This window comes from Macrobrachium nipponense, chromosome 35 (genome assembly GCF_015104395.2).
Source record: "Macrobrachium nipponense isolate FS-2020 chromosome 35, ASM1510439v2, whole genome shotgun sequence".
In the NCBI taxonomy this organism is placed as follows: domain Eukaryota; kingdom Metazoa; phylum Arthropoda; class Malacostraca; order Decapoda; family Palaemonidae; genus Macrobrachium; species Macrobrachium nipponense.
The window spans coordinates 50,958,964-50,971,898 of record NC_061096.1 but is presented as its reverse complement, the minus strand read 5'-3'; the positions used below and the strand labels follow the sequence as shown (position 1 = coordinate 50,971,898).

The 12,935-nt window shown below is 41.3% G+C and overlaps 1 protein-coding gene across 1 annotated transcript in view; it reads right to left on the bottom strand.

The window, feature by feature from the left end:
• Window positions 1–2,445: 2,445 nt before the first annotated feature.
• The window catches only part of LOC135208753 (RWD domain-containing protein 1-like), a 43,038-nt gene continuing 32,548 nt past the window's right edge, over window positions 2,446–12,935 (bottom strand). The window contains 4 exon segments of the mRNA XM_064241252.1: window positions 2,446–2,718; window positions 5,320–5,406; window positions 5,409–5,456; window positions 5,459–5,507. Of these exon segments, the coding sequence (XP_064097322.1) occupies window positions 2,597–2,718; window positions 5,320–5,406; window positions 5,409–5,456; window positions 5,459–5,507 (306 nt within the window). The 3' untranslated portion in view covers window positions 2,446–2,596.

The following is a 12,935-nucleotide window of genomic DNA, read 5'->3' as shown; positions in this document are numbered from 1 at the left end:
ACTCCGGACTCCTGGCTCCTGCCTCCTGCCTCCTGACTCCTGCCTCTTGGCTCCTGGCTCCTGCCTCTTGACTCCTGACTCCTGCCTCTGCCTCCTGGCTCTTGCCTCCTGGCTCCTGGCCTGGATGCCTCCACACTCCGGCTCTTGGCTCCATGCCTCCTGGTTGACTCCTCAACTCCTGGCTCTTGGCTCCTGCCTCCTGGGTGGGTCCTCACTCCTGGCCGGTGCCAGACGTCTGAAAGGTTCATCCAGGTTCGTACAGGAAACCTCACCTCGAGTAGGAGTATCGATCCTGGCGGCAGATACCTCCATACGCCTGGAGGATCTTTTGATCGGAAGGGAAGAGTCTTTCCTTCTAGGAGGCTCCTTTGACAGAACTCCTACAAAAGACGAGATCTGCTCTTGCATCGCCATCATGAATCTCTTCGTAACCTCCCCTTTATCCTCTTCGGGAGGAGGGGAGGAGTCCGTAGCCTCCACCTCCTGCCTCCTTCTCACTCTGGTTGAAAGAATGGCTCTTCTTGCCTTCTTCACTCCCGAAGGAGACTCCTCAGGGAAGTTTTCTGGGCTCGAATCAATAGTCGGAGCCTTCCAACTCCTCTTGAGTGGCCGAGATCGATCAGAATCCCTCCAATCACGTCTCGGAGATGAAGATCCCGACGACGAAAAACACTCACGCAGGACGCTTTTTACAATAGCGATCCTTGGCAGTCTGGGGTGTCACAGAAACCGCCGAAGGGGACACCTGATTGGTGGGGATTCTCCACAACCTCCTTTCGGTTTTCGACATTCCTTCTCCTCTGGGCATGTGAGCTTGGAAGAGGTCTAGACCTAGGAGCGTTGCTGAGCCGACCAGATGCCCCCTCCACTACACTGGGGACACTCATATCACTGTCCACTGAATAATCACTAGCCTTACCTTGTATGGCAGCCATTTTGTTTTCCATCAACTTGAAGGCTGCTTTTAGATCCGCAAGTTCTTTCGCTGAATCTACAGGTTCTGCAATAGGAGAAGGGGCTGCAATGGAAGGAGAAGTAGCAATACTTACCCTTGGGGAAGATCCCAAACTAGGAATTAGTTCAGATCTAGAACTACTTAAACTTCTATAAGAAGCCTTCCTCACTCTTTCTCTCTCTAACTTTTTTAAATAATTAGTTAGATTCTTCCATTCGTTCTCACTCAAATTCTCACATTCTTTGCAAGTATTAGTAAAAGAACATTCATACTCCCTGCAACCCTTGCATACCGTGTGAGGGTCTACCGAAGCTTTCGGCAACCTCACCTTACAGCCTACATTCACACAACGTCTCACAACCATTCCAGAGTCAGACATTTTAAAGAAAAATCCAAAAATCAAGTCCACAAAACAGTCCACAAAAGCGTATGCCAATCCACAATCCAGATACGGTCACAAAGATCGGTCAATAAGATCAATTGCCGGTGAAAAAAAGAAAAACCAATCGAGAGGGAACCAAAACAACAATGTTGTGGCCCGGGCGACAGAAGAATTCTGATTAGAAAACGGGAATGGTTCCTAGTCCTGCCACCCAGGGCAGGGCGGTAGATCACCTGACCTACCGGTAGCGTGTGCCGCGAAATTTGAAATTCTGTCGGAGACGACGGAGTCTATAGCTAAGTATATATCTGGCAGGGAAGTTGAATGTATAAAAATATTTTTTCTAGCGATAATTCTAACTATGCGCCGGACAGAGCGCTCTGTTTCTTACCCTCTTTTCTATCAATTTTTTCACCGGCTGGACTTCTTTGTTTTCCATTGATTTATATGTCGATATTTAGGGAATTTTATTGGCTTTCTCATAAAAAATAATTAATTCGCCTGACTTCCATAGTTTTTGGGTTACGAATGAAAATATTAAAAAAAGTAGATTTTTTGTTTTGTTTTGTTAATTAACTCACATTTTTTCGTATTTAGAGGGCTGGGACTCTTGTTCTGACTATTCCACCATAAAATACTAACATTTAGAAAAAAGGACAGCAAAATGAACGTTGCTGGCATAAAATTTATATTTTTGCTGAATTTTCGAAATAATTATTTTTTCGCACTGTCGAGCGCTCCCAGACACCTCTGATATCTGGGGACACAGTGCTCAAAACTAAGCGGATATGAAAGAGTTAATTAGTTCCAGTGATGCAGAAAAAGTGCCAAAACTACTGACCTATAAGGTAATATAAAAACAATTTTATTTGAAAATTTACTCTTAATGCCTGCCAAGTTATGACAAAAATATTTTGTCAATTCAACATGGACATTATGTAATACCTAAAATAAATTATATGAAAACCAAATTACATTTTACTTGTTTCTACTAAATAACTTTCCATTCTCCTTACTTTCAGATCTAGAATATTGCTAATAATTCAATGAAATAAATAGTTGGTCAAAATTAATATAAAAAAAGAAAAAAACAGGTTTATATGATTATAATAGTCAAATGAAATACAACCTACTTAAGTCACTATTTCTGTCATTAACAAAAATATGGGCATCAAGAGTAAGTCACTATTTCTGTCATTAACAAAAATATGGGCATCAAGAATAAATCAGATAATGATAAAAATAAATGATGTTTATAACTAGTCTGAAAGTTCCTCTTCCATTCCTGGTACATAATCTTCATCAGCATCGTCATCATCTTCTAAATCCAAGTCATCTAAATCTTGGAATAAGCTTTCATCTACAGTTACCTCTGATTCTCCTGGAAAAATAACATATCGGAAATTTAAAAAGTAACATGCTCCATTTATAAGAGAAGAGCAACAACTAAATTCAGCTCTACAAATGAACAAATATGTAGATGATCACAACCCGCATAAATGCCTTAACAGTAATAAAACCTACCAAACCACAAAAGCAATATAGCACCAAGTAAAATAAGGCAATGGTGGTGGTAAGCATTTGCAAGAAATTGCTTCCAGAATCAATCATTTTGCTTCATACAGTTGTCCTGAATCAATTATTTTGCTTCAAACAGCTGTCCACCGTGTCTAAAGAACTGGCTTTGTTTTCCCTGTTTAATCTATGATATCGTGTCCATGTTTGACAGCAATTTTTGAGCTGTATTGTTGGAGTGCTTACACTTCCCAATGAACTCAGGGGTCTATACACCTCCAATTTATTTACTGCCAGTTTCTACATTACTGCTACTTCCTTTTGGCTGATGGACAGCAGCAATTGGTACACAATTCCTTTGTCCTTCAATGTAGCTACTGCTGTGATTATCTTGCTGTACTTCTCTAGCTCATCTAGTTACAGATGGGGTAAAATACTGGGAGCAGTTTCATGTCCTTGGGTGGTCTGATAGGCAAGCTAAGGTTTTCTTCATCTGACACGTCCCTGGCTCTTCTTCAATTTGTTTTCTTCATCTGACACGTCCATGGCTCTCCTTCAGTTTGAAGAACAATCATATTACCATCTGCTGGGCATGTTCCTTCTCCCAAATATCTTCTCATACAGCTTCAAGTGGGCTTGGATAACATATTGTATTGCTTCTCCCTGAAGTGCTAAGGTCAACCTATAAATGTGGATGTCCTGAGTGTTTTTGATTTCCAATTCAACGTGAGCTTCTGCCTTGTCTTCTATGAGTGCCTCACATTCCACTATATCCCCATTAACTCCTTGCTGGTCAGCAGCTCCCTGCAAATCTCAAGTTCAGAAACTTTGATTTTGCCAATAGTCCCTGGGTCTCATAAATTTGTTATTAATTCTACTGGTTTCCAGCTTGGCGCTAGTATTATACTAATGTTAAGACCTCATGTTTGATTTGTATATGAACAACTTTGATTTTCATCTTCCTTTTCAAACTGGCCTTGTGATGTCTTTTATGATGCTCTTAATATGGGAACCCACGAGGTGCTTAGATGCATTCCGACCATCTCTTTTTCCATGCAGCAATTTACAAAGAAAGCTGTACTGCATTTAAAGTGTCAATGACATTCTATCACATCCTTGAAGTTGAAGTTCCTCAACTATTCCAGGACTGTTCTATCAGGACTAGTGTCGAGACTGGATCAAACTCTTCCTTCTATGCTGTTGATAGTATGCTAAGAATTCAAGGTCTCCATGATAGAAATGGAGCTGGGAAGCAAAAATATGTAATGTTGTGATATCAGTCATCCATGAAGCATTATCAAATGAGGATGAAGTTAGGAATGTCATGCCATCTGGGTACCATCAAAGGAATGGCAAAATACAACCATGTTGCAAAGTTTAATGGCTGTTTTCATTCACACTTTTGAGCTGGTACTTCTAGATTACTCTTAAGCTTCTGTGTATCCACTCTTGTGTACATGGATTCTTTGAATAGTAAATTGACAGGGGTATTAACTTCAGGTCTCCTAGGTAGCCTTGAATTTTGATGCTGTCTACTCTTCTTGGGTAATAAGAGCCTTGTTAGAGATCTTCCAAATAACAAGTCTCATTTATTCAAGATCTACTTTCATGGAGATACCACCACCATCACAAACTTTTTTTGCTTTATGGATCTGGATTTGGCTAGTCCTCAGTTCATATTGTGAGCCTGATAAACAGATACCCCTCCCTGGATCACATGCATTATTGACTTCTGATCTTCCAAAAACACATTCTGACCCACAGCAATAACAGCTTCTCCTGGAGAACCATAGATTCCACTGGAAGATTCTAAGTGCCTGGGGCAATGCTACTGAACCCTTGTCTTTTGTTGCTTCATTGCAGTTTCCAGCCTCAGTTTCCTTTGTTTCTCCAACAGTCCCCATAAGCTTTTATTTTACATGTACTAATTTCAATCCTCCATCTATGCCACTTTTATCTCTTAAATACCTCTATAAAAATCTACTCAGGTTTTTGCTATTTTCATCAGGTCAAGCTTTATGCAGGTACAAAGAAATATTATATGTAAATACATTACTGTGAGCAGGAATAACAAAACTGGTTGGACTGTTGGGTGGGAAAAGACCAGCAAATGATACTAAAGCTGTACAATGTCAACAAAAAAGGTTCATAGAACCTTTAGTATAGGTCTTATTTGTCATTCACCTGTTAATGATTTTTACTAATTTTTAGTCAGCTAATAGGCAAGCAGTCTGCAGTAACTAGTTGAGTTTGATAATGCAACTTTCCAATTGCATGAATGGATTGTTGAACTGTAATTTTTCCTTCACAAAATTTCAAGCACTGCAATTTTCCTACTCAAAATGTTAATCATAAAATTATTATACCTGAAATAAATTTCAGCAACAGCATCAGAGAAAACTTAACTTGTTAAACTGCAATTAAGTAGTATGATTTATACCTATGGCAACAGATACAAAAAACTTACCTTCACCCAAGAAACTCAAGTCGGATTCATTTAATGTCTTATCTCTCATGAAAAGCTCTCGGCCAGTTAGCTTTTTTACTTTTTTCAATCATCTTTGTCATCACAACGTAAAGCTGCCATTTCAGCATCAAATTTGGCTTCCATGCAAGGAATGTTTCCACAGATACTCTTGTACCCTCAAACTTTTTCTGAAAAAATACCAGAGGGATAAAAACCTTATACACACAGAAAACTCCTTACTACACACAATAAAATTTAAATTTACAAAAAAAAAAAAAAAATAAAAAAAAATAATGTGCAAACTTGACATCACTTACAAGTAAGCCCACACAAAAATCAGAATGAAAATTAGTTTGTTAATGGGAAAAGCTGTTATCTTTTTTAGGAAAGACCACTGTAACTTATAAATATTTTGCCTTCAGATGAAACCTAATCAAGTGTGGTAAGGAAGTAGATGCACCACACCTCAATGTACAGTGTAATTTTGTATATTTAATTGAGATAAAATTGTTTTTATGCAGGTCTGATATATATGACGAAAGGAGAGAAAAATAACTGTCCAATGGTAAGTAAAGTTTTTTTTTTTTCATTTATCCATGGTAAACACTAAACATCCTGGCAGAGTCTAACATGGATAATAGGGTCCCATATGCGGAGCACTAATATAATTTTCTTAAGTACATACATATACTGTAGATATATGCTACAGTTTAACTAAAAAATGCACAACTAAGAAAATTTTTCCCTATTTCAGCATTTCATGAACTGATGAACTATTCATGGCATCCATCCTGGGAACTTCCTCATACACTTTTTTTCTTTTTCTACTTCAAATATATAAGAAGTTTTTTATTTCCCCAATTAGAGGAATAACTTCAAGCTTTGTCTTTGGCTTAGAACAATACCATTGTCAATAATCTTAAACTTTGGGTTCATTATTGCTGCAAATAGGGCTTTCTATGCTATTGATAAACTGAAGCAATGAGTATAAACAGTATGAAAAGATAAATCAGGCAAAGGCCAACAGCCACACCAGAAAGAAGTATTGAAGTAAAGGAAGGGCAATTGACCTAAAACTGGTTGCACTGATATCATCACTGTTATAAATATATGAATGGAAACTTAAGCATGTTTACTCTGCTTGATTCTCAATTAAACACTTTTTCCAAGCTGTATTAAATCTTGGACATGAGAAACATATAACAGATTTGGCATTAATGTATGCTGAAAGTTGGACAGTGCTTATCCTGCTCATTAAGGATGCTTTCTCAGCCGATCAATACTGGTGTGTAGGCATGACAGCTAACAATAAATTCCAGTGGTGTAACTGGGGGGGAGGGGGGGGGAGAGTCTACCCCAGGTGGCGGCACTCTGGCATCTTTTGAGCAGATCTGGTCTGCCATAATTCTAGATTTTCAAGCATACTTTGTCTGACTGGAACACTGAACAATGATTTTATCAACTCTGCTTTTGGACTTTGATTTGCTTCTAACTACGCTTGTAGGGTTCCATTGTAAATCTGCTGTGTGTTTTTTGTTTTGGCTGTATGAAATCAAATAAACGAGTGAGATGTTAAGGCTTAAAATGTGCATTTAATTTTCACCACTTTTAGTATTTTTTATCATGGGAATGGGGCACCACTCTCAGAGCCTGCCCTGGGTGCCACTAACACTAATTACGCCACTGATAAGGTTCCATTAACAAGTACAATCATTGCATAGGTATGGTATTCTTCTAAAGGCTACACTGCAGTGAAAAATTGGATACAAAAAGATTTCCTTTTCTTGTTTATTCTGACTTCATAAGATACAGGAAAGCATTAGCCATTATTTTTTATCTCCACATCTGATTCCAGTAAATAATAGTAAAAATTCCAAAAAAAGACAAATAACTTTTGTCTTAAGGTAAACAAAATACAATCGAAACGAGCAATGAACTGGGTAAAGGGCGAGAGAGGTCAACCACAACTCTTGCCCAGGCGGTTAAAAAAAGACTGACATGGTAGGGTTGATGTGTGGTCGTTGACCACTCTTCACCTGATATACGCACGAGTGGCCAGATCTCACAAGATTCTTTGCTTTTATCTGCGATTTAACCGGATCCAACTAGGCGCTAGAAATTATCTTATTGGTAAGACCGAAGTTTGTTTGCATATGAACAACAGAAAATCCCCTGAGGCTCCCAAATAAGCACAAGGAGATTGTGGCTGGATTATCATCATTCTGATAATTTAAAAGGAAACAATATTTTAGAAGTCCCTTTACTTCACTGAACATTTCCTAACACAAAGTTCTACAGTGAATGAATAAAATGCTGGGTTACAGAGGTATACAAAATCTACTGGGCAAGGAGCATAAGTTGAGAGATGACAGTATGATTACCACTCACCTGAATACCTGTAAAATACATGAATACTGAATGCACATAAAAGCATGTGGTACTGTCACATATGTTACAGAACATGACTCTTAAATGGGTTTTAACTGCATGAGGTGGTCATGAAGAAAAAGATTATCTTGCTGGGCTGGGAACAACTTGAAGTACACGATCTTGAGTCATATTTCATAACTTCTCCAGCCTCAAATACCTTCTACATTCTATCCTCTTTACTTTGTAATGTAAAGAACTTTGATTCCTTAACCTTTCCTTAATTAGACTGTAGTTTTTGACATTGCTTTATCCTGACACTCCACAGCGTGCTTTTATATTTTGTTACATCTTTTATTTGTTTGTTTAGTTTGTTTTGCGTAGTTTTCTATGTAGGAAGCTTTGCTGGGCTGAGGAGTCCATTCCTTTTAATTTTCTAGTTTAGCTTTATTAGAAAAATTAAAAATTCTAATTCTACTCATCAGTAATTTCAAGTTTGTATCACAGATATGAAACTAAAATGTATAAGATTTTCCATGCATAAAAAGACAGTTTATTCATCTGGGAATATTACAATTTCAGTCAGCAGGCAGTTCTGATGCATACTTTACTACATCCTGTAATCTAGTGTATAAAGCCTTACTATTCTATTTTTACCTAGGCTTTTAATATTGAAGCCTAAATTTTTTAACTAAATTTTCAAGTTTACCTCAACAACTTTCCTTAATTTTCATAATGCTCAAGCCTACTATTGAATATCATCATACCTGACTCATACAGACTACACAGGAGGTTTATGAGTTACTACTGGCAGCCTTCAGATCTTAGAATGGATAAAGAGTCCTCCTCACTTGAATCTTGCTCTAAAGAGGTCAAGTCAGTTAGGTCTCCTCATTCTAGTTGCATGGATGCCAAACATCTCAATGAGAATACAAGACCTTGACCTGATCCTCCACTATTGCTGCACTCAATTATTCCAATTCCAACGTTTAACCACAAGAAGGCTGCCAGTAAGTGAAAAAAATAGCAATATCCCGATGTCACAGGAGGTCTGCTGCCAAAAATGCAACTGTTCTCTCAGATGTACTGATGGTCATGGCCTGAGCTCTCCAGTTACAATGATTTCTTTCACACCTCCTGCTGCCCAGGTTTGAACTGAGGATGACTCATATTTTGGAAGACATTTTTGATATCATTGTCAATATACTATCCATGCTTGTTAACTGTATTAGAATAAAATATTGTTGGGTAATTGATGGAGGGAGAGAAAAAATGTTATTGTTATTGTTATAATACAAAGTTTGTTCATACTTACCTGGCAGATATATATATAGCTGTATTTTCTGAAGTCCGACAGAATTTCAAAACTCGCGGCACACGCAGTGGGCGGCCAGGTGGTAGTACCCATTCCCGCCGCTGGGAGGCGGATATCAGGAACCATTCCCATTTTCTTCTTCTTCATATTTTATCAATGCCACTGTCTCCTGAGGGGAGGAGGGTGGGCACCTTAATTATATATATCTGCCAGGTAAGTATGAACAAACTTAATTGTATTATAACAATAACATTTTGTTCATGCAACTTACCTGACAGATATATATATAGCTGAATCCCACCTTCGGATGGTGGGAAGAGACAGAATAGGATTTGTAGGAAACTAAATTAAGTAGATGATGTACATCTTGGTTCCTCACCTGTTGGCAAAGTAGACTCTGTGATTACTGTCACTTAAGCCTGCTTCTGCTCAATCAGAGTTGCCAGCCAGGTGGAGACCTGTAGTGCTGGTGCCCCTCTGGATGCTCTGTCAACGGGGGCGTGACCTCAACGTGACAAGACCATCGAACCATACATAAGAGGGCTATGAAGCAACTGACCACCACCTGACCAACTAGACCAAAAATCCCCTGAAAGTTAATCTAAAGAATGGGAGATCTTCACACAAGATCTCACCAACAACCAAAAACACAAAACATATTAAAACTAACCTAACTCCTAACTAAGGGATAGGGAAAGAGCTACCTCCAGCCCCCAAGACTGTGTCTGCAGAAACGTATGGTCCAAGAGAACTACAGTCCTCGTAAATCGTTCTCACATCTCTTAAGTAATGTGAGGCGAATACAGAATTGCTCCTCCAAAAGGTGCCATCAAGGATGTCCTTGATTGACATATTCTTTTGGAAGGCAGAGAGGTAGCGACAGCTCTGACCTCGTGAGCTTTTCACTCGCAAGAGGCTCAAATCAGTCTTCTGGCAAGATGAACGAGCCTCTTTAATGACGTCCCTCAGAAAGAAAGCCACAGCATTCTTTGACAAAGGTAATTCCGGTCTCTTCACAGAGCACCAGAGATTACTGAGGGACCTCGTACCTCCTTCGTTCTATGAACATAGAACTTGAGAGCCCTGACAGGGCACAGGACTCCTCTCTGTTTCTTGGCCCACCAGACTCGACATACCCCTTAATCTCGAAGCTCTTTGGCCAAGGGTTAGACGGGTTCTCGTTTTTAGCCAAGAAAGTTGGACTCAAAGAGCAGACAGCGTTGTCTCCTTTGAAGCCCACTTGGCTACTAAAAGCTTGGATTTCGCTAACTCTCTTCGCCGTCGCCAGAGAAGTTAGGAAAAGAGCCTTCTTTGTCAAGTTCCGAAGAGACGCTGAGTGAAGAGGTTCAAACGGACTTGACATCAATAGTCTAAGAACCACGTCAAGGTACCATGAAGGCGGTCCTCGCCTGAGGAATCTTCGTAGTCCTCGAACGGATTTCAAGAGGTCGTGAAGATCCCTGTTGTCGAGGTCCAGGCCTCTGTGCCTAAAAACTGCTGACAAACTGCTCTTGTATCCCTTGAATGGTCGGTGACTGCCATTTCTGCACGTTTCTTAAGAAAAGTAGAAATCGGCTATCTGGCTCACAGCGGTCGTGGAAGAGGAAACTCCCTCCTTTCTACACCATGCCCTGAAGGAAGCCCACTTCGATTGGTAGACAGCTCTTGTAGAGGCTCTTCTTGCATTTGCGATTGCTTTCGCAGCTGTTTTCGAAAAAACCTCTCGCTCTGGCCAACTTTTCGATAGTCTGAACGCAGTCAGACCCAGAGCGGAGAGGTTTTGGTGATACCTTTCGAAGTGAGGCTGTTTGAGTACATCTTTCCTCCAGGGCAACGTCCTTAGAAGTCTACAAGGTAATGACATGACCTCTGTGAACCATTCTCTCGCCGGTCACATCGGGCGATCAGGGTCAACCTTGTCCCTTCTGAAGCCGCACTTCCTCATGACTTTCCCCTTGATCTTGAATGGTGGGAAGGCATAAGGGTCTAGGCCCGTCCAACTCCAGAGCAATGCATCCACAGCGATTGCTCCTGGATCTAGGACCGGGGAGCATACAGAGGAAGCCTCTTCGTCCTCGACGTCGTGAATAGGTCGACCAGAGGACGTCCCCCACAACTTCCAAAGCTCCTGACACACATCTTGATGCAAGATCCATTCTGTCGGCAGTTGTTGGGTCCTGTCGACTGAGAAGGTCCGCCCTGACGTTCTGCACTCCTGCGATGAATCTCGTCAGGATCGTGATCCATTCTCACCCTTGCCCCACAGCAGAAACTCTCCCTTTGCCAGGTGAAACAGAGTCCGGGAGTGTGTACTCCTGATTCTTCAATATCGAGGGCTTGTGGTGTTGTCCGAATTGACTTGGATAACTTTGTTTGTCAATTTCTCTTCGAAGAACTGCAGCGACAGGAAGATCGCTGCCAGTTCTTTGACATTGATGTGCCAGACCGCCTGTTCCCCTCTCCAGGAGCCTGACACTTCTTCCCCATCCTAGTGTTGCTCCCCAGCCCGAAATGGAAGCGTCTGAAAACAACACTAGGTTGGGGCTCAGAAGATTTAGGGATAAGCCCTCTTGTAACTTCTGAGGATCGACCCACCATCTTAGATGGCTTTTCAACCGAATCTGAGATCTTCAAGATGCATTGAGATTCGTCCTTGGCCTTCCATTCGTCCGCAAGGAAAAACCGGAGAGGCCTGAGGTGCAGTCTTCCCAAGGAAACAAACCTTTCCAGCGAGGAAATGGTGCCCAGCAGACTCATCCATTCCCTCGCCAAAAGAAGTCTCTTTCCCCAAGAAGGCTGAGATTTTCTCTAAGCCTAGGCCGCTGACGTTCTGGGACGGAAACGCCCAGAAAAGCAACTGAATCCATCTGAATCCCCAGATACACGATGGACTGTGTCGGGGTCAGATGTGACTTTTTGAGGTTGACAAGAAGTCCCAGGGACTTCGCTAAGGCTAATGTTAACTGAAGGTCCTTCAGACATTTCTCCTTCGACGACGCTCTGACAAGCCAATCGTCAGGTATAGGGAAACTCTTATCCCCGAAGAGTGTAACCACCTCGCCACATTCTTCATGATGACGGTAAAAACCATCGGAGACCCGTGCCTCAGCCGAACAAAGGGCTTTGAACTGCCAGACTTTGTTGCCTAAAACGAATCTTAGGTAGTATTTTCTTGAAAGAGGTGGATTGGAACGTGAAAGTATGCGTTCCTGCAGGTCTAAGGACACCATCCAGTCGCCCGGTCTCAAGGCTCCTAGAACAGACTGAGGCGTCTCCATTTTGAATTTGATCTTTTCTACAAAAAGATTGAGCTGCTTATGTCTAGGACTGGACGCCAACCCGACGACTGCTTCGGTAACCAGGAAAAATCCTGTTGTAAAATCCTGGTGACCCCAGGTCCACGACCTGCTCCACCGCTCTTTTTCGATCATTTGATCTAATAGATCGAACAGGATCCGTTTTTTTCTCTCCCTGATATGACGGAGAAAGGTTTCTGGGAGTTGTGGATAGAGGAGGAGGATCCAAAAAGGGGATCTTGTAACCCTGCTCCACGATCTTGAGGGACCACGGGTCCGTATCTTTCTCTCTCCATGCTCCCGCAAAAACTTCAGTCTGGCTCCGACTGGTGTCTGAAGGACATAATCTTCATTTCGATGTCTTGGGCTTGAAGGAAGCTCTTCCTCTTGAAAGCCCTCTCCCTCGAGGAGCTGCTCTTGAGGGAGGAGCCCACACGAAAGGGTAAAGCTACTTGCCAGGTCCTTGACCAAAGTCTGGGGGAAGAGATGGTTCGTAAGAGGTGAAAAGAGCAGTTCCGCTTTCTGAGCGGGTGTAACTGATCTAGCTGTGAAGTTACACAGCAGAGCTCTCTTCTTAAGGAATGCCGTTCCGAAGTGAGAAACTAGCTCTTCCGAACCATCCCTGACGGCCTTGTCCA